At 49.5% G+C, this 20,080-nt stretch overlaps 6 protein-coding genes across 6 annotated transcripts; 3 read left to right on the top strand and 3 right to left on the bottom strand.

The window, feature by feature from the left end:
• Positions 1-171: 171 nt before the first annotated feature.
• Positions 172-1,902, top strand: TREMEDRAFT_61261 (uncharacterized protein; the record flags this gene model as incomplete). The annotated part of the gene is made up of 6 exons (XM_007003517.1): positions 172-557; positions 599-634; positions 764-944; positions 1,028-1,314; positions 1,548-1,707; positions 1,816-1,902. 6 exons carry the CDS (start codon positions 172-174, stop codon positions 1,900-1,902), a joined length of 1,137 nt encoding a protein of 378 aa, XP_007003579.1.
• A 690-nt stretch (positions 1,903-2,592) lies between these two features.
• On the bottom strand, positions 2,593-5,922 carry TREMEDRAFT_43354 (uncharacterized protein). The gene is made up of 14 exons (XM_007003306.1): positions 5,802-5,922; positions 5,726-5,754; positions 5,632-5,682; positions 5,352-5,572; positions 5,148-5,289; positions 4,930-5,103; positions 4,711-4,887; positions 4,516-4,670; positions 4,165-4,474; positions 3,904-4,122; positions 3,535-3,847; positions 2,939-3,492; positions 2,801-2,893; positions 2,593-2,732 (listed from the first exon to the last, which is right to left on the bottom strand). Exons 1-14 carry the CDS (start codon positions 5,857-5,859, stop codon positions 2,625-2,627), a joined length of 2,604 nt encoding a protein of 867 aa, XP_007003368.1. The 5' UTR covers positions 5,860-5,922; the 3' UTR covers positions 2,593-2,624.
• A 165-nt stretch (positions 5,923-6,087) lies between these two features.
• TREMEDRAFT_38385 (uncharacterized protein) lies at positions 6,088-7,609 on the top strand (the record flags this gene model as incomplete). The annotated part of the gene is made up of 4 exons (XM_007003254.1): positions 6,088-6,277; positions 6,333-6,630; positions 6,680-7,063; positions 7,142-7,609. 4 exons carry the CDS (start codon positions 6,088-6,090, stop codon positions 7,590-7,592), a joined length of 1,323 nt encoding a protein of 440 aa, XP_007003316.1. The 3' UTR covers positions 7,593-7,609.
• Positions 7,610-9,530: 1,921 nt separating this feature from the next.
• Positions 9,531-9,965, bottom strand: TREMEDRAFT_61264 (uncharacterized protein; the record flags this gene model as incomplete). The annotated part of the gene is made up of 3 exons (XM_007003518.1): positions 9,531-9,732; positions 9,759-9,782; positions 9,844-9,965. The coding sequence occupies 3 exons, from the start codon at positions 9,963-9,965 to the stop codon at positions 9,531-9,533; spliced, it is 348 nt and encodes a 115-aa protein (XP_007003580.1).
• A 966-nt stretch (positions 9,966-10,931) lies between these two features.
• TREMEDRAFT_61265 (uncharacterized protein) lies at positions 10,932-14,496 on the top strand (the record flags this gene model as incomplete). Its single annotated transcript, XM_007003519.1, has 12 exons — positions 10,932-11,816; positions 11,863-11,879; positions 11,906-12,129; positions 12,178-12,543; positions 12,594-12,776; positions 12,829-12,998; positions 13,073-13,248; positions 13,295-13,310; positions 13,359-13,573; positions 13,687-13,801; positions 13,933-13,976; positions 14,082-14,496. 12 exons carry the CDS (start codon positions 10,932-10,934, stop codon positions 14,494-14,496), a joined length of 2,826 nt encoding a protein of 941 aa, XP_007003581.1.
• Positions 14,497-14,845: 349 nt separating this feature from the next.
• On the bottom strand, positions 14,846-19,532 carry TREMEDRAFT_73557 (uncharacterized protein; the record flags this gene model as incomplete). Its single annotated transcript, XM_007003712.1, has 5 exons — positions 14,846-15,501; positions 15,630-15,685; positions 15,827-17,435; positions 17,483-18,357; positions 18,408-19,532. The coding sequence occupies 5 exons, from the start codon at positions 19,530-19,532 to the stop codon at positions 15,162-15,164; spliced, it is 4,005 nt and encodes a 1,334-aa protein (XP_007003774.1). The 3' UTR covers positions 14,846-15,161.
• Positions 19,533-20,080: the final 548 nt, after the last annotated feature.

The following is a 20,080-nucleotide window of genomic DNA, read 5'->3' on the forward strand; positions in this document are numbered from 1 at the left end:
GCTAATCTGAAATGACCAAAGGCACCCCTTTTCCCCCCTGTTCTTCTTTCCCTTCCGAAAGAGGAAGTCTGTGCGAAATGATTACGTCAGCAAGACCACTGCGCGTCTCACATGCGAAATCACACTCACGACAAACTTCATCGACTGATGTTTGGAAAGAGGTGAACAACCATGCTCCATCATCGCTTCAACTCGAATACTACTTCCACATCTCATTCTTCAGGGATAGGACCTAGTAAATCAGCTCCTCCTTCAAACAAAACTTACACCCCTCTTCGAAGACAGAGCTCGGGCTTGTACGCCACACCTCAATCCGGTACCAAAGTTCGATATCCAATGCCATCACCCAATCTCACGCCTTATGCTGATGGATCTCCTCTTCCTGTATATCCTTCTTACCCTTCGTCGAATGGAGGTTATGGTGTTCCGGACGGACCGGAGTTGAGCATACAGGGGAACAATCCTGTGTTAGCCGTGGTGCGACATGGTTTGGATGGATTACGTTTGGGTTTGGCAGATGCTGCTAGATTAGATAGGAGCTGGTCATTGGTCTGGAGGTAAGTTACATCGACCTTCCCTAGACAAGCTGACAAGAAAGTGATCATGAACTTCGGTCTTTGGTCATAAAATCCACGTGAGTGTTGTTCTTCTCTCAATGCTTTTCCCCTCATGGGTGAACTTGACTACTGTGTGAGGAGATACATTTGATTGGCATTGTGAAGGGTAGACGAAAGTTCGAGTGATTTTGAAAGCTGACAATTAGACTGATCAACCTACTCTCATTACTTTTACTCTCCCTCTGGCCTCTCATCTTCTCTCCCATATTCTCCACATCTACCACCTCAGCAATCTCACCGACCATGCAAGATAAAACAAGAGAGATAAGCATGTGGTATAACCTTTTACTCAGTTGGCCAGTATTCATCGTTTGTTTCTGGATAAATGTGAGTACGAAACCCTTCCCCCTGAAACAAATCAAAAAAAGTTATCCCCAACTAGATGCAATTGATCATCTACTTATGTGTAGGCATCTTGGTCACCTGACATTACACGCAGAGCTCATACTCTTCTTCATCCTTCATATCGCTTTCAACCTTCTCCCAGTCCAACTCCCACTTCAGCGGGATTCTCACAACAATCCAACATAGAATCATTCGTTTCCAACCCCATTGGTTGGCTTATGCCTTCTCTCACTAGGATTACCATGATTAGTGACTTTACATTACTTACGCGTATCATGTGTATGATTCCAACCTTGGGTAGATGGTCGGCTATGGGATACATGTGTATTATAAATTCATATTACTTTTTCGAGTGGGTTCAATTCATCTCCTCTCCCCTTTTTATGTTCTCTTACTCCCTCGTCCTGATCGCTCCCCCTTGCTCGTACCTCTTTTCATCGTCCACCGCTGGACTTATCCCTCCATCAGCTTCCGTGTCGGAGTTTCAATGATGTTTCACTGCCGAGAGAGATCTTACTACGGAGATGATGACAGGCAGGGGCGTTTTGAAGAGACGGACTACATGTAGGCCACACTGACAAATAGATCAACTTTTCTTTCCCGTAGTTGGGGATTGGACCATCGGATTTCTTTCATGCAAGAACGTATAGGGTACATGATAGGGTTCGGTCTTCCAGCTACTGTCCTCACTTCTTTCGGTCCACCATTAGTCAACATGGTCATTTTTGCCTTGATTTATCCTTTCGTACGTATCTGCGATCCTTGCTTTCCCCTTCCCCCCCCCCCTCTCGCCTTGTCCCTCCATAAGTTCCACCTATTCTGGTATCATCTCCAGAACCAATGCCTGGACCAGAGTTATGGACTACTCACTTTCTTAATCCTAACTTCTCCACCACGTTCTCCTGATATAGGCATCGTAACTACATTCCCCCTCTCGTAATTTACAATCGCACCATCATCCACCGGCCACCGGAACGTCGTGTTGTCGTGTCGGTCAATAGTCCAAAACATGTACTATCACCCTCACATAAAGTACTCAAACTGCGTCATCACACTAACACACAGTTCGTCATCCAAGCTCTCCAATCCCGTCCTCCTCAAACCCGTCAAAGCCTTTTCCCGACCCCACCATCCCCTCATATATCCTTACCTCCTTCCCCATCGCTAGATCCCAGCCCAACACCGTCCAACCCATTCTTTTCCTCTTCTTCAAAGAAACCAATAGCGATATGGGACAGACTACAAGTACCTATCTTTTTCTTTGCACGTTACGCTCTCAGAGGTCTGGCGTGGTTCGAACTTGCCCTCGGTAGAGACAGACGGCGATCTGTGGGATTAGGAGAAAGACCAGGGAAAAGACTCATGTGATATAAGAAGGTGGTACTTGGATCTTGGTCAGGGTGGTTGGGACTTATTGGCGTTATCATTTGACATCTTTGGCATTCCGGATATGCATCTTGTATTTTCTTCTTTTTTACTGGTTTTTTTTGTTTTCGTTACCAACGGGGTTTCCCTCCATCTGCCCTCCATCTGCGATGGCATGTCAGGTAAAGGTTAAAAATAAAGACTCTTAGTAACGATGCAAATAGAGGCACAGGTAGGACAGGAAAGAAGTCTGGAAACCAATGGTATGGTACCCAAGGAATGCATACAGTATCTCTTCTATCCTCTAGACGTGAGGTCCGGAGGGAAACCACTAAAATCTTGTTGATCTGAAATGGTTTGTCCAGACTTGCTATAAGATATCCGCATGCGAAGTCTTACTTGAGCCTATACATGATCAGCATCTCTCCCATCCCATACGTAACACAATTGTCAAACAGTGAGAAGAGACTCACTCCTACAGGGACCAACACCCTCATCTGTTGTGTTTCCGTGGCACCAGCAGCAATGTCGGTATTACTCATAGCTTGCATTTGAAGTTGTTGAGTCTGTCCCGTCAGTGTCAATCCATCTATCCGCTGCATCGGTCATACCTTTGGGACTGCAACTTGCAAATTGACACCAGATACAGCATCTTGCGATGTAAACCTAGCGAGGATTTGTACCACCCCCGCCTGAGTGGGCGACATACGAGGAGTCAAAGTGATCTTCAAACCGTTCTTCTCATAGGCGGTATACGCAGGAAGTTGTTTTGGTGCAGCAGCAAGAGGTTGTGAAGTTGGAATCTGGGCAGGTGATTGTGAATGGGGTGCAGATGAGGAAGGCGAAACGAGATCAAACATCGAATTCGTACTCGTACCCACATTCGGTCCTGGGCTCGACATCGCCGGAGGGGAAGAAGGAGAAGCGTCGAAGAGTGACATGATATCTGCTGCTGTTGTTCGAGCTGGGGCAGGAGATGATAGTCCAGCTACTTGAGTATCATCAGTGGAAGATCCGAATATATCCGCTAGGAGATCTTGTGTAGAGGGACCAGTGGACGGAGCTCCGATGATACCGGCGGAAGAAGGAGCTGAATCGTCTCCTATCAAGTCGACCACAGAATCCTTGTCTGTTCGTGTGCTGCCGACAGGTTTTCGTTCACTCACTGACTTGTCAGCTCAAAATCCGACATCGCAGAAAACCTCACCTGTTCCCATCAAAGTGGCTCTGATCTCTGGAGGGGGCATTCGTTCCAATACACCGGCACGGATCTCAGTCATAGAGAACAAACTACCAAATTCCACTGCCCGCTGCTGAATCTCCAGTTCGAGATTGGACGAGAAAGTGGCGAGTATCACGGCTATCCTGTCCTGTTGCGTGGCCTGGCCAGGTGTAGAAAGCTCGGCTAAACGAGCGGCAAGCTTGGAGGCGGAGACGAGGACGAACTGGCGGATGAGAGTGTTGGCATAAGGAGAGTTCAGGACGGATTGGAGAAGATCGACCAGGTCAGAATCGGTGACCTACGTCTTGTGAGCCAAATGTCTCCATGAGCGAGAGACGCGAAGTGATAACTCACCTGCACCTCTTTTTCGCCATCCTCGATTGGTCCCCCTCGCAGCAGCACATCGGCAAACTCTCCAATGATCCACACAGATGCGAGAGTGAGAGACTCTTGGGAGAGATCGGATGACAGAGCGGTATACAGACGTTGAACAGTGTAAAATTGTAATTCTGGTGTGTGGCATACAAGTCGGATGAAACTGGATAGAATCTCTTCTCTCACGTAGTTGCCAGACTGCGAGTCAGCTTGGACCATTGCGAATGCCAATTGACGGACCACTTTGAGCACTCGAATCACAGTATCAATCTGCCATCGCTTGTTAGGTGCAAACCTCTCCGCTGCGAGACATATCTGAGTAGTCATTCCTTGCTTGAACTCATTATCCGCCACCTCCAAGAACGACAGCAGCTCGCGTGTCATGATCTTGATGTTTGTCTCGTTGATCAATGCGTACGAGAGCTCTAATGCTCGTCGGCGAATGGAGATATCACCGTCTTGTAAGCAATCAAGGATGGTGTTGCGGTGTCGTTGTACGGCATTCGTGTCCATCGAAACGACTTTCAACAGGGTATTCAAGGCGACATATCTGGAAGTCAGCTGAATTGCTAAGGATGGTAGATGACTGACCTGATATTATTGTCTCGATTGGTGAGAAATTTGCCCAGAATGTTGATGGCCATTACACGTAGTCCAGAATCCGCCTCAATCTCAAGGACAGTAAGGACTGTTTCGTACAGTATAGAGTTGCCAACGTTCTTCGAAGAGTCGGTATTCGTCGCGACCTTGTTTTTAGCTTTGTCAAATTCCGTTTGATCAACTGACCTGAGCAAGAATATCGTTCATCGTTTCACTCGCAGTGGTATCATCTTTCCCCAGAAGTCTCAGCAGACGTAAGATCTTGGTTTGTAGGAAAGGATCAGTGATTCCCCCTACATCATGTTCGGGGCTGTATCCTGTAGATGCGAGGGATTTGAGATGTTTCACCAGCAGGTCGGTGGCCTGAGGTCAGCTGCCGTGACAATGACCCGGCAAAGACCGAACCTTGCGGAATTCGCCTCTGACGCTTTCGTCTATAGCACACATCTCAGTGATCAACGTGACGCCGGCCAACAAAACCCCATGGTTCCGGTCTTGCAGTAACATACGGGCTTTACCGACGAAATGATCAATCAGATCGGGGACCCTGCGTATGATTCGAAGAGCACAGAGAGCCGCCTGTATGTAAGCAATGAGCAAACTAAGGAGTTCGCACGACTTACTTTCTTGCGGATGTATGTGTTGCTACTTCCCAATAACTTTTCAATCTCGTTGCAAAGGTCTCGTGACATCTCCTCAGAGGAAATGTTGGCGAAAGTGCACAACGCCAATCCGACCGCGTACATATTGGAGTGGTTCATGTCGCTTCACGTCAGTGACTGTCGCATCTCATTTTGGGAGGAGTGATGTAATTTGAGTTATCTCACTTTTTCAACGAGTTGGTGACCAGAGTGAGAACCTCCTGATTCTCATCCAATAACAACATGATACCTAAATACCCGAGCCGTTTATCACTGAACCTCGGACTGGCGACGAGTTTCAGACATTCTATCTGACCAAAATGTGCAGGATAACCAAGCATATGAATGTAGAGTAATTTGGCGATGTTGTTATGTCGAGCGTAGGAATCTTCCTCTTTGAATGAAGTCTGCTGATCAGCGCCCTTCACCCAGAGTCGTTCGAGAGGGTCAACGTGAGAACACTTACACGAATGGCAGCTGATTCTTTTTGGATGACGGAACGTTCATCTGCTAATGTCTATAGTATCAGCGAATGCTAGTGCCAGACCTCAATAGCTGACCTTGCAAGAACGGATGGCTTTGATGAGTGCTGGAATGTTAGCTACGCCAGTGAACGGCAGGCAGTTTTCGACTGACATTTGAGGTTGTAGTGCCCGCCACTGGCCATATTGGCGAGTAAGGCGCTGGCCATCATGGGCAGCGAGCCGACCTGAACCGGGCGGAGGGTTAGTCTTGACTGAGAAAAGATGGACTCAAGATGGGAACAAGATAGAGAAGAGACGAATTGTATGGGTTTAGTAGCGGTCAAAGCTCGGTCTCGCCGCGTGGCACTTGGATTTCGACGTCATACAACCTCCATCTCACCTCGTCTTCAGTACTGACCTTGATATTCAAGGATTCAAGCAGGACTGTTGTGGACACCATGCCCCCTCTGACCATATTCCTTACGACTTGGAACACTGGCTTACAAGGCTCAAAAGCTCAGCCGCAAGATCTCACCTCTTGGCTTCTGCCGATTCTCCATCAGACTGCCAACGACCCATCGGCTTCTCGCGTCGTCCCCGATCTCTACGTGATCGGTGTGCAAGAACTTTTGCCTCTCGAGCTAGCCCGTGTGTACTCTCCATTCCTTCCTTTACATGATCTTATACCAACGCTGACTTGTAGTTGGAGGTTTCACCCACTCTGCTCTTCGAGCATTGACAGATCGTATTCAACATATCCTCACGTCACACGCCAAGACTTTGTCCGACGATGAGGCTGAAGAATATTTCCTTGTGGAACGCGTTTCTCATGTCGGGGTGGCTATGTGGGTTTTTGCCAGGGAATCCACCCTTTCTGGAAAACTCGGTAAATCCCTCAAGGCTACGCTGGGATTATGGTGGGGCGGTATGGGGAATAAAGGTGCTGTAGGAATCCGTCTACCTGTTCGAAGAGGTGATGAGGGGAGTTGGGAAACAATGACGTGAGTCTTACCTCTCGCTCGTTTCCAAAATGATGTACTGAGGGAAAAGATTTGTCTGTGCACATCTAGAAGCGCACGACCACAATATCTCGAGAAGGAATCAACAATATCAGAACATCTTGTCTTGTCTCATCTTTCGTCCTTCTGATCGGTTAGAGGTACCGAAACAAATCCATCAAACGTCCCATCTATTTGTCCTGGGAGATCTTAATTATCGATTAGAGAGAATACCCTCCACCGGCTGGCCCAGAGAAGGAGAAGATGATGAGGATGCATTGGAGTTGGAGAAGGAGAGGGCGGCCATGATTCAGCTGGACACGTTACGAAAGGAACAAAAAGCAGGAAGAGTATTTGGCGGACTGAGAGAACCTGACTTGAGCGGATTTGCACCTACTTACAAACGTGTTGTCGGTAAAGTGGAAGGATATAGCAAGTATGTCCAACAACTCCCTCTTGTCAACATTCTCCCTGATTTCTGAGTTTCGAAATTGAGACATGGCTGATGGACAAGTAAACGAATCCCAGGATGGACCGATAGAATTCTATTCGCTTCCCATACCGACCCCCTCAGCCTCTACTCTTCTCAGTATACAGTGGAATCCACACCTGTTCCGGAATACACAACTCAAATCGCGCATTTCAACGCTACCTCCTCACTCACTCTTTCCGACCATAAACCCGTCCATGCGATCCTTATCCTGCCTCATGCCTCTCACTCCGCTCCCGCTCCCCACCTCGCACCAGAACTACCCGAAACACCTCCACCTCATCCTCCACGCCCCGCTCCCACACCTCATCTGGTTGTCTTGATATGGAAAGCCCTAGGGACCACGCTGGACAGGGCGATCGGTTGGCCCTGGTTTGTATTGAGTCTCGGTACGGGGAGTCTACCGATGGGAGGAGCGGGCTTGTTCACTTTGGTCGCGATGGTCTGGGGCGTGTATAGTTATTCTGGTCAATGAATCTTCGTCATGCTTGTATTGTATCATGCGGTATGTGCCATACGGCGAGTATGTAGCGCTGAACGTTAAGCACATGCTGTGCAAAGGTCACAGAGGCATATTCTATAACATGAGATCACATGGAGAGCGATCGAGGTTTTACCCATGCGATCCTGACGCCCTTCGCCCAATGTTTCGAGTGCATGCTGTTGTCATTGTCCAAAACATGAGGTATTGCCGCCCTACAGTCGTCAACGTCATGCTTCGGACTCTTGGATACCGGAGACAAGAGAAGGGTCCGGAGTGTCCGGTAACAACGACGGCATATGACCTTCCTTACGGGGATCACAAGTGTACTTGATCGCCGGGAGCCCAAAACGGTGTAGCCTCGAGCAAGAAGTACGACTCTGCTTCCTTTGGAATCCATCCCATACCTCGGAGATTGAAGAAGAGATGACCGGTTGGGCGTTGATCATCATCATATCCTGGATCGCGGATCGGCAGGAATCAAAACAGAGTCCAGGGACAAGAAATGAAGAAATAGGGGAAGGAGGGTCATTGGGGTACGATACATGATGAGTAAAGAATTGGGAATCCTCTTCGAACAGGAAAACGTAGAACGAAAGACGTGATTATGCTGGATTTGGATGGATCGTCGGACCGAAATATCCTGAAGAGAGAGCCGACAGACGGACATGAAAGGGGAAAGACGGGGAGTGACTAACAGGAAAGAAGACGGACACGCCACCATGGAACGCCACCCCACTTGATGTGCGTATGTATGTGTACGATTTGTAGAAACACTGCCCAGGTAGATCACAGCTCTTGCTAGACTTTCAGTGATCAGTGCACTGTGCGCACTGTATATTACTGGTGATACATAAATTTCAGTACTCAGTTGATCGCTGACCACTATGCTCGGCGACGCTCATTTATATCTTGATCTCCTGAGCCAGAGGTAAAGTGACCACTAATCATTGATCATTGAAAACTTGATGCATTTGCCTCCGACCATATCGGAGTGAACCACTCGGGCCCGGACCTTCAGTACCCGAGCACCGAACATTGTTTCTTCCTGTACCAAACTGCATGATGATATCACCCGTGGACCTGATCAGAGCTTGTCGGAACAAACGCGTAAGTAGGCACACGGCCGCGGTCGTCGATTTCAATCCGTTCTGGTAGAAGAGAAGAAGAGGGAGGTTTGCCCTCAGTGTCCAAACTGAAAAGTTTGGCCTGGAAATCGAGTACTAACCCACTCGCTCGTCCCTTAGGTGCCTCACTCTTGGCCCTAGGTCATTCTGGATACCGCAGCCCTCCACTTTGTCATCGGCCAATGAACAAACTCGTCGATTGGTCTATCAGGGTGTCAAAGATAAAACGGGACGTGAGGGAAGGAGCGGAGAAGGTGACGGAGAAATTGAAAGATGGAAAGGCACGTCAGGAGGACAAGCCACATTCCCAAGTGTTAGGGCAGCTGCCTTGATGAGTCGGAGATAGAGGGAAAAGCACGGAATGCATAGAGCCATTTCTCTCTGTTACCAACCTGGCTCCACTGAGACCAACCGACCATAACTCTCCCACTAAGGGCGCGTTCTCGGTGTAGTTGGGTTTATCTCTGAAGGTTGAGATGTTGACGACGGGCATACGAGACCGTCTAATACACAACTTCACAACAAAAGCCTTCATTTGATACCTTCAACTCAAGTACAAAAACACCGTGCGTCATTCAACACTCCGTTGCCCGGGACTCTACAACTTTTAGATCTCGGATGGAAGTCAAAAGGTGGAGGAGATAATTACGCCATTCTGATGAGTGACAACAGTAGTTAGTACAAATTGGATTTTGGGAATTTTAGAATCCGGATTTCTTTTGGTTTACGCGGAGTGTATGATTTTGATCCGACGAAAGGGCGTCTACCGTCAATAAATTCCATCACAAACCTTTAGAATCGAATCTTAACGCTCGGTCCTCTTGGAAAACTCATCAGGCCGCGGTCCGTTCCAACGTTCTTTGAATTTTGTCACCTCACATCGTACATCGGCCTCGGATTGGGCTTTGATACAAAAACCATAACGCCCTATACACACATACGATCTCTTCAGACTCTCGGTCTTTCGCTTCAACCATCGTCTGCCCCCGGTCAATCCGTCAAGTGTACTGGAACGGCACTGTGTGTCACTCACCGATTCACCGAAAACCGAGTCGGTCTAATATCGATCTAAAAAAACGCCCCCAGGCTAGTGACGTTCTTCTAGAGAAGCCACTTACTGTACAACTGTATCTTGGGTGTGATCGATCACGCTCACTTTAGGATCGACAAATTCCACTCTAGGGATATTACGATTGACTGCAATCGGTAAGCGCAGTGGTCGGACACCGAAATTCCACATTCATTACGAGAGGGGTCCAAGGTGAACGAACACCTACTTGCTACACTTACCTCATCTTAGGGAATCTCAGGATCTGTGAACAGACGAGCAGACGACAACATTCCTTTGAGACGAACGACCCGTCATCGCCAATCGCTCCATCCCCACTTTGATATCCTCCCCACTCTTTCATTCTTTACCTCTTCCTCCCTATCTCTGTGTTCACTCGTGCACAGATCATCAATATACCGCCAGCTGATAGTCGCCAGCCGCCATCACCGAGGGTACACTGATCCTCCTCCGCCAAACCCGGCCCCACGGCCTCATCACTACTCGTCGTACCATTGACGTCGTAAACTTCTACATCTCCGCGTCTCGCTCTACCCGCTTCTCATCGCTTTTTGATACACGGCCGCGTACCAGCTGGAATCATCGGTGGCAAGTTGAGCAAGGCTCCAGTCGCTGATTGGTGTACGGTGTCTTGCCTCCGTCTCTCTCTCTCTCTGTCCATTCCTACACGGTCATGGCATCATCGGGGGCGCAAGAGTGGCAGAGAATCACTCGGAATAATAATTAGTTACATTACATCCACACGGTCCATAAAGTAGTGAGTATGTTTCTCATCTTCCTTTGGATCGTGCGTAGGTCACAAACCCCACCCTGACCACATCGTTCATCCTCCCTTTGATCAAACTTGAATCATCGATTCCCTACCTTTTCCTTATTTGTTCCAGTCTAGGGCCGAATGGAAATTGATCTTTACACAGGCTTACATCCATCTTTTACAAACTGGACAAGACCCCAACCCGGGAAATCTACTCCGAGGAGCCGTGAAAGGTATACCCTTAGTATTCCCAAGTATCAAGGAAGACTTTTAATCCAGTAGGTAGTCACCTCTTCTTTCCTCTCGCATATCATATCCCCCTTCTCCGTCCTCTGAATGTTTGTCACCGACTCAGTCTCCACAGTTGATCCACATTGTCGACCATGATCCCCGTCTTAGGTCAAGATGGTTTGTGGTATTGGGTTGACTCTTCACAGATGTCCCACCCATATCCCAACCCCGACCCGCATAATCAAGATCAGCATCGTGACCCACTCCCTCAGCATCACCACCATGAGCTTCAGCATGTACAACATCAACACCATTCTCATCCTCATCATCACCAGCAACAAACATCCCGACCACATCAACACCCTCATCATTCCAACATCGACACCGGTCCACCGCAATTCCAAGTTGGCCCTCATACCCAATACTTGTATGACACTTCCTACCAGGTGTCACATGCCGTCGATAACACCCACTTGCCTCAACATCAGATGAGCGCTGGTGTCGAGTCAAGTTCACATCCGATGCACATGTACCCATCCACATACGAAACTTCCGAAGACCACTCTCGTCAACAGCTGTCTATTCCTATCCCTCCCTCTGGCATGTACGATGCTTCACAGCTCTCCGCCGCCTACTCCCAGCAGCTCACGCAATCACCGTATCATCCTCCTACCGGTGCCCCCACTGCGGACACGTCGGCCTCCACCTCGGCTACCATGGTCGATTACTTCCCTAAACAAGCATTGATCGCTTCATCCTCTTTCCAGCCTTCAACCTCTGACTGGTCTTCACACCCACCTAGAGTAGCATCTTTGCAAGCTGGTCCTTCACAGTCCCGATCCACCAGTACTTCCACCGTCGGCACAGGTCATGGTCCCAAGACCTCTCGACAACAGTTTACCGCGTGTGGCGCATGCCGACATCGTAGAGTGAAATGTGATCTGAAGGACAGACAAGAAGAGGCTGAACGGCAAGCTGCTCTAGAGTTACAGAACGGCACTGTCGGTCCTGTTCGAGGGCAGGGCAAGAGAAGAAAAGTGAGCTGTACAAATTGTCTAGAGAGAAAGATGAACTGCATGTCAGTATTTCGGCTTCCCTTTGTCAGACCGGTTATGCTGACAGGCAGCGACGAATACGCCCCGCTGAAGGCTCAAAAACAATTGCGTAGAGGTAAAAGAATATCTGAGATCGAGAATATCTACGGGAAAAGTGCGACCAATGCCGCCATGGCGTCGTCGGAAGACTCTGAAGCGACATCGAGCAGAGAAGCCCTACGAGACATCGCCACGCTGCCAGAGTTGACCCTCGAATTCTTTGAGTCCCCATTCTTTCGTAGGTTTCAAGTGCAACGTGAGTCAATTGATAGTGAACCGTCGAGTAGCTCGGCTTACCATACAGGACCGGTGATCGATCCCGATGACTTTGTCCAGAGGTACCTTCGGCCGACTAACCCCACCGCCGCTGCAATGGGTCCAGAAGGCGCCATCCTCTGCCATGTTTTGTATGCTTGGGCGGTGTCGTACGGGGTCGACGAACGAGGGAACTGTGACGTCCCAGAAAACGGCGGCGCTCCGCTGCTCAACGTTAGTCTCCTGCACCCGAGTGACGCAGAGGCCAGTAGGGAAGCCGACCGCCAAGGAAGAAGAGCAAAAATGCGATATGTGGTAGAGATCATCCTTCGTGAGATCGATGACGCTGGGATTCTTCGTCGACCATCCTGGGACGGTGTACGAGTTTTACTTCTCCTTCTGCCGCTGACGGAAGGTGAGCTCGATGAGACGTTTAGTCTCCAGGCATCTGGCTGACGGGTACAGGTATTTCGACCTCAGTTGAACGACTGACCATGTACGAATCAGCTGTCTCTCAAGTGCACGCCCTGTGCTCATTCAACGCTTTGGGATATGACGGACAGCCTTCTGCTGCTTCAAGCGCCAACGGCGGTACAGATAGTAGAGAAGGGCGGGATTACCTGCTGGTCCGCGTGCGCGTTTACTGGTGTGAGTGAAATTATGGTCCGTGCTATCCAAATTTTGCTTATCGCTTGCGCAGATGCATTTGTCCACGAGGGTATCACCACTGGACTCAAGGGAGGACGACTTCACCTTGACGGCGACGATTTGGAGACCATTCAAGACTCGATCAACCATCGTTCCTTAATGGTGAAATCGCCAGAGATGAAGTCTAGTATCAAGTTCGCCACTGCTCCCATACAGCTTGCCGTGCGTCTGTCTCCATATTCCTGTTTCTGTTTCCCTATCAAGGTCGTGATCATGCCGCAGATGCTGATATCCAGATGGCCTGTCGACTGATCAACAAAGCCCTTACTGGACAAGTCGCTCGACGCAAGGCAGATGTAAACGCAGCCTTGGTCAAGGAAGCGTGGGAGGCGTTGGAGAAATGCTGGGAGGAGTTCGATGCCTTGCGTCATGAACCTCCAGGATCTTATACTTCCGCTGATGAGGTCATCCGGTGCGTCTTTCTCTTCATAGTGCGTCCAACGCTAACAGTGCTACAGGTTTTCCGATGGATGGGTGAGCTATATCTGGAGCAGAGCAAGTAGTACACGGCTGACCAGATAGAAAATTTTCCTATTTGAAGCTCAAAATGTTATCCGGACCTCGCTCGAGAAACGTCTGGAGGGTATTGTGTCTCAAACTGGGGCGTATATTAGCGATCCAGACAGTACAAACGGAGAAGTGACAAATTTGCGGCATCTGCTGGACATATCGAAGAGTAAATGTGAGGTTCAGACAAGGCAAACCATGGATATCATCAAGAGACATGTGGGGACGAGGTGAGTCCGAACAGCTCGGCCTTGTCTTCATCGCATGTCGCTTTTGAGGGGTCCCATTGTGAATTCGGAATCCCCAGCGATCGAGAAGAGGCGAGACATGCTGACTCCTGCAGTTTTTTCGAATGGGACGCTTCGCTCGTCCGAGACGGGACGTATTACACGGCCATGCTATTGGCCAAAATGAGAGATACAGATGAAGATATTGTTATTTGTCTTCGAGCGTTGAATGTGTGTCTTCTGCTCTTCTTTATTCTCCTTCCGAGGATCATCCTTCTTCAAATCGCGTCTTCTTGTTCCGTTTACTTTTCTCGGAAATTCGCCAGTCAACACCGTGATGACGACTTTTACTGATCGAACAGGAACTCCGATGGGCCCATGCCAAGTCATTTGAACGTTCGGCCGAGTGAGTTTCTCCTCTCCCGTAGACCATGATTATGATTATCCTCTTGACGTGTATCTCACTTCTATATCAATTTCATTTCCTGTGTGAGCCTGAGCTGATTTTAAGTCTTCGAAGAGAATGGCAACAAACCCGATCCTCCTCCTCATCCGAACATATCTTCCCATGGGATCCTCTCGCTACAGGTCCAACTTCTGCTCATTCCCTTCCAAACCATTCGCCTCATTTCTCCCCCCCTTCTACGGAATACAATTATCAACTTCAACCTTCTCATTCTCATTCTCTTGTCCAAGTCATCAAATCTGATCCATCCCCAGGTCCAGGAGAAGAAAACGTCTGGAATGATCGATACGAATTTGTCCGACAAGATTCAACTTCTTTATCCGCTTCGGGATCCGGATCGACCACGGGATACATGTCTGTACCTCCGGCTCCTATGGGACAAGAGATGGAAGAGATGGGTTATGTTCAACATAATTTTGATATATATAATCCTGAAGGATATTATTTTCATCAAGGATGATCATTCATGAATGTGGGATACTATGGATATTTGACTTGAAGTTAGATTGGAATGTGTATGTCGTTTTTTGTCATTGTGCAGGAAGAGGAGGCGTCGGAAACTCGGGAAGAGATGACCGAGGGACAAAGATGGTGAAGAGGTAGTGTAGAGTACATCGGAGGTAAAAGGTGAAAAATGGGTAATAATAATGTGCATTGATACAGCCTATCTACATATATAGTCAATCGGCGTGGAATAGAAAATGCATAGTCAACTTGTTGGACAAATGTGTTTATTCTAAATCAATAGCGATTTTCGTCGCGTCTCTGTCAAATGATGATGAAAGCACGACGAAAGTTCAACATGATAGCAAGAACGAAGTGATACATCTCTTCTAACCCAAACACAACTCTATGAAGCACTAAACACGAAAGCTGAGAAATATGTAGAGAAAAAAAAGCACAATGGAAAAATCTACTTCAAGATGATTCAAGATGGAAACATGACTAAATGAATAAACATTATACTTGACTCCAACTCCAACTCTAATCCCATCATCCATCATCCATCACCCATTCACTGGCCTCTCGCACAATTCCAACTCCCCATCCTCAATTCGATCTCCCACATCCAACACTCATTCCAACTCACTTGAGCCACAATGACCAAGCCGAGTATGACCCACCTTACGTCATAGTTATACTTAGAATCGCTTGACTGGTAGGACTTGATAAACTTCCCGTCGTAGCGTTCAAACTACCAACACCATACAAACCATTCATGTTGACACTCCCATTCCCATTGATCATATTATTCCCATTACCTATGGAACCTGGGATTTCGCTGGCTCTTCTGGCTTTCTTCAATCCCGAGGCAGTGGAGACGGAGGAAGAAGGTAACATGGACATTCCGCTTGGAGAAGTCGGAGAAGGGGGTTTAGATTTGTTGGAGCCGGGTGTTTTGGGATTAGAATTGGCGGAATTTTTCCGGGATGGGACATCTTTGGGAGGAGGTTGAGCACGGTTTCTAAATTTGTCAGCTGAGCTCGGGCGATGTCATGTTGCAAAAGACGGAAAAGAGTAAAGGGTATCAACCATTTGAGATAGTCAAGGTGAAGGAATGATATTGAAAGACGGGAGAAAGAGATGACTGACCGTTTCTTGATAACATCCGTCTTTAGTGATAGAGGTCTGACTACGCCATGAAGTTTCTAAGAGTCAGCTCGAACTCAAATGTCTCTATTGTCTTAACTTTCTCGAAAAGGAGAGTAAGATGATCAACTGGATATGTGCAGAATGATGGTTTCGACTAAGAAGGGTGATGACGTGAAAAACAACTCTGAAAAACTCACATAGAACAATCCACACGCATTGCACAATGGTTGTCCCTCCGGGTCTCTTCGCCAAAGAGGAGTATTAGTCGTCTGACAATTCGTACAGACCGTTGGTGTTTCTCCGCTACCCGAACCCGTTGCAAACGTGTACAAATCATCACCATCACTACCCGGTGTCCCTGGTCCAGAAGTGCCCAACGGTGTCGGAGCTTTCGACCTGCCAGGGGGGACGTTGGTCGATTGATTCCTCACGTGTGCTGTTCTATGCATCGACGGCATCTTCAGAGTTTGAAGATTAGGTGATGAATTCGATCTCGCCGGTGGTGGTGGCATACGATCGGTCATATTGACAGGTTTACCCCCGACAGTTTTCGGTAATGGTCTCACGACATGTGGAGCAGCTACAAAGCCAGGTGTAGGTGCACCAGATTGAGGAGAAATACCAGAAGGATTGACAACGAGATCTTGCATAGCTCCGAGAACTTGAGATGGATTGATATGCGTGTATGGAGAGGCGGTGGCGTTGGCGTTGAGGTAAAGATGCATAAGTTGTTGGAAATCGAATGGATTATCACTGTTTGGTTGAGGAATGTTCATAAATGCAGGATCGATGAAGCTTGAGGGGGATCCGTAAGTACTGGCGGGTTCCGTCCCTGGAGCACTCTGAGGTCCTCCGTTCGCTCCCGTCCAATCGAGATTTTGTCCATGTCCTTGACCTGTATTTTGTCCTTGATTGAGGTTCTGATCTTGGGGTTGTGTTTGCACATGTTCCTCAGGACCTTCATTTCCGTTGTTGGCAGGGGTAGCTGCTGACGCGGCGTTGAGATCGAAAAAGTTGTCATAGTTGTTGTTGTTGATAGCGTTGTTGTCGAAATTGAACGTGAACATGCCAGACGGGAATCCAGAATCGTTCTCGAGTAAAGCTTGCGCAGCCCTATCTCTCGGTGAAGCATCGGCCGCTCGCTTTCTTGGATTGGCAGGAGGTGGCATGTGACCACCAGGTTTGACATTGCCATTACCGTTGGGACTGATGGTATGGTCGAAACTCGTCTTGCGAACCAGTCTTGGAAGGTAACCATAAGCGGGATGCCAGTTTTCCTTGATCTCTGCAAACAGCCCGGGGCCTGATATTCCCGGCAGATGCGGCGCATGTCCTTTACCGACAGCCACTTGCCCGCTGGCCAGAGAGTTCTGAAGATGAGCGATGGGGCCGCCAGTCGGAGCGGATGCGGCGAAAAGCTCGTACGCGGCTGCAGCTCGCAAAGCGTGGTCTAAAGTCGCCTGCGGTTCATTCGGAGAGGTTTGCTTGATGTCCTTGGGCGCTGAACCGTCACGAGCAGCTATCTCGTCGCCTCCGTGCATGGCCATTACCGGGTGAGACTGAGCATGTTGGGGCGCTTGCTGGATCCACTGATCGGAGAACTCGGGCATCGTCTGACCAGCGTTAGCAAACATGTTCTCGTCCGGGGGTCCTTGCTCGTGAGCCAACAGGCTATGAGCGTGCGATTCTGAGACGTCCATCATGCGCACGCTGCCGAATGCCGACCGAGAGCGGGATCGGTCTCGCCAATCGACGTTCATCCGTGATCGTGAGCGGCTTGCGGCACGCCAATCCATGTCCGCATCCCTGCGAAGTGAGCATGAAGACGCACATCAGTGGGGAAAGAAACTTACACTGCAGACGGACCTCCAGGTGCTTGAAAGCCCACGACTCGCGATTTACCCTTCGTCCGTCCTCGCTCATTTTCCGTCGGTGATGTCAATGGTAGTGGCTGTCCGGCTTTAGGCGACTCGTGAGGTTTTGCTTGCTCGTTCAACTTCAAAGCCGCGTCTTCCTCTTGTTTCTTGAGTGTCAAGTGCATCATCCGCCAAGTCAGATTCTCCATCCGCATGCCATTCGGAAGATTGTCACGACCTCGAGCATACACTTTCCATATCTGAGTTGCCAATGGATCTTTCTTGGCCATCTCCTCAGGCGGGCCCTCCACGTTCTGTTTGCTCTCGTCTCCCATGGATGGTCGTCGTGATGTTGTGAATACAGGAGCCTGGTTCGACACGGGACTGGAGAGCGAAGGTGAAGTCATACGGGACAGGAAATCGTCGTTCAAGATGTCACTGACAACATTCTGGTTGGTCTTCGATGCGGAGGTGGATGGCGAGTCCGCGTGAGAGGAAGGAGTGATGGCATGAGCTGGGACGACAGAGGCGGAGCTGGAAGATGATTGTTGTTGCGCTTGACGTCCGACTTGCATGCCGATGCCCATTCCCAGTCGGATAGCCATCTCCAGACCAGCAGCACCGTATTGTGCCAGATGTTCAATAGATAATCCAGGTGGCAGAGGTGGAAGTGAATCATCCGGCAATGGCGGCATTCGAGTGGTATGCGTGTAGACTGCATGACTAAAAGCGTTGGGGGAATGTAAAGTTTGTGGAGCGTGGGAAGTCGCATGCGGCGGAGGCATGGACATGCGGGAAGGGCCAAGATAAGGGGGCACGCCGCTATCGTTGCGGCGAGACAAGTTGCTGGTTTGTCGTGAGAGGCCGTTGGCCTGAATTATCAGCTTTTCCATGACACGCATTACAGGTAGTTCGTACGTACGTCAGCTGGGCTTCCAAAGGCCACTTCACTTCCACCAGGAGTGGTCGCGGGAGTTTCGACATATCCCATTGCTCGCTCGGGTAGAGGCCATGGACTGTGAGTACCGTTCATGGGTGGACGTGAAGGTCCTCCATGAGAGCTAAAGCTCTGAGGTGGGGTGGGTAGAACCCCGAGGCCCATAGACGACAAAAGTGACGTCGTAGTAGGCGTCACCGAAGACGCACCGTCGAAGGAATGCTGCTCAACGCGGGGCGAAACCGGGGCCGAGTGATCGTATTGATGCTGCTGCAAACGTCTTGTCAGGAGACTGGATGGTTGACTTGAGTGGCTCTGAGCCGGGGGAGGAACGGCGGAGGTAGTGTTGTGTTGACCGGGAGCGTCGAGGGCTCCCATCAAATTACATGGTCTTTGTTGCCCACCTGTCGCTTTTGCCTGGCCCTGTTGGACCACCTCTTCCAATCCAGCGAACATGTTGGTATCGATGAGGGTAGCCCAATCTGAGGCGTCGGCCTGAATGTGTGATTGCTGAGACGCCGTTGGACTTGCCCAAGGGGCATTACCGTTTTGCAACCAGTCATGAGGGAATGTCTCGATGGCATTCCATGGGGAAGGCGGAGGATCCAGCGGAGTTGTAGAGCCCGAAAGCGGTGCAGCAGGAGCGGGGATAGGACGGTGATGTCGACTGACATTGTTGACATTGGGCAGTTGTGTCTGCGAAGGTCCTTGTCCATTACGAGGACCACTGGTCCCATTTCGAGGAAGGCCTTGATTGGCAGAAAGGATGGCTTGTTCGGACGAGGTGGGAGTAGTGACGTGGTTTACGTACTCGTTGGACGGCAAGCCTTCGCGAGATTGTTGTCTTTTTCTGGCGCCAGCTACGGCGCCACCGTAGAGAGCAGAGATGAACGGGTGAGGAAAGACATGGCGCTGAGCGTTTGGGGATAGTTGAGGAGTCGGTGGGTTGGAGTGACGAGTCGATGAAGAGGCTGATGTTGGACGTTCGTAGGGGTTTCCAGAGGCGAGGGCGGCGGCGACACTGGGAGATTTGACATGTCCACCACCGCTGTCCACTGTGAAGGGACCCTTCTTGGAACCTGGACCAGCACGCCAGGAGAGCTTTTCCATCTTGGCCGGTCTGGGCTGAATGTAACGTTGACCGGAAGTGAGAACGGCGGTGGAAGCTGTAGCACCTGATGCGACTGGTGTGGGAGGTTTTGGAAGAAGTGGTCGAAGCTTTGTGGTTGTAGAGACTGAGCTTATAGAACTTGGAGACGACTTTGAAGAGGTGGTCGAACGGGGGGACGGTCCGGCGAAGGGCGGAGAAGGAGTAGAGGAAGAAATGATGAAAGGTGAAAGAGTGAGAGGTGGGTGGTTCTGCGTCACGAGTCAGCTTCGGCGCGATGTCGGAGTAATACGGCGGCAAGGCTGAAGGGGTGAGGGAGGATAATGTGAGAGGAGGTCAAGCAGCAGCAATACAAAGGTTAGGTGGAGGCGAAGAAGACTATGGAGAAGAGAAGTGAAGACGAGTACAAAGTCGGGGTGAACGCCAGGATGTGCGATGTCGGAGTGTGGAATGATTTAAAGAGATCTGAAAGGATTGAAATGACACTTCTGACATGCGCCAGAATAGAAGACGAAACACGGAGGGAGCAAGATGGAAAACTAGCAAACGA

This window comes from Tremella mesenterica, assembly GCF_000271645.1.
Source record: "Tremella mesenterica DSM 1558 unplaced genomic scaffold TREMEscaffold_3, whole genome shotgun sequence".
Lineage (NCBI taxonomy): Eukaryota > Fungi > Basidiomycota > Tremellomycetes > Tremellales > Tremellaceae > Tremella > Tremella mesenterica.

Coding starts and splice junctions, on each gene's coding strand:
- TREMEDRAFT_43354 (XM_007003306.1), bottom strand. CDS start 5,859: ATGATGGCCAGCGCCTTACTCGCCAATATGGCCAGTGGCGGGCACTAC. Junction 5,290..5,351: donor GTCACCAACTCGTTGAAAAA/GTGAGATAACTC, acceptor ACTGACGTGAAG/CGACATGAACCACTCCAATA. Junction 2,894..2,938: donor TGCAAGTTGCAGTCCCAAAG/GTATGACCGATG, acceptor CTGACGGGACAG/ACTCAACAACTTCAAATGCA.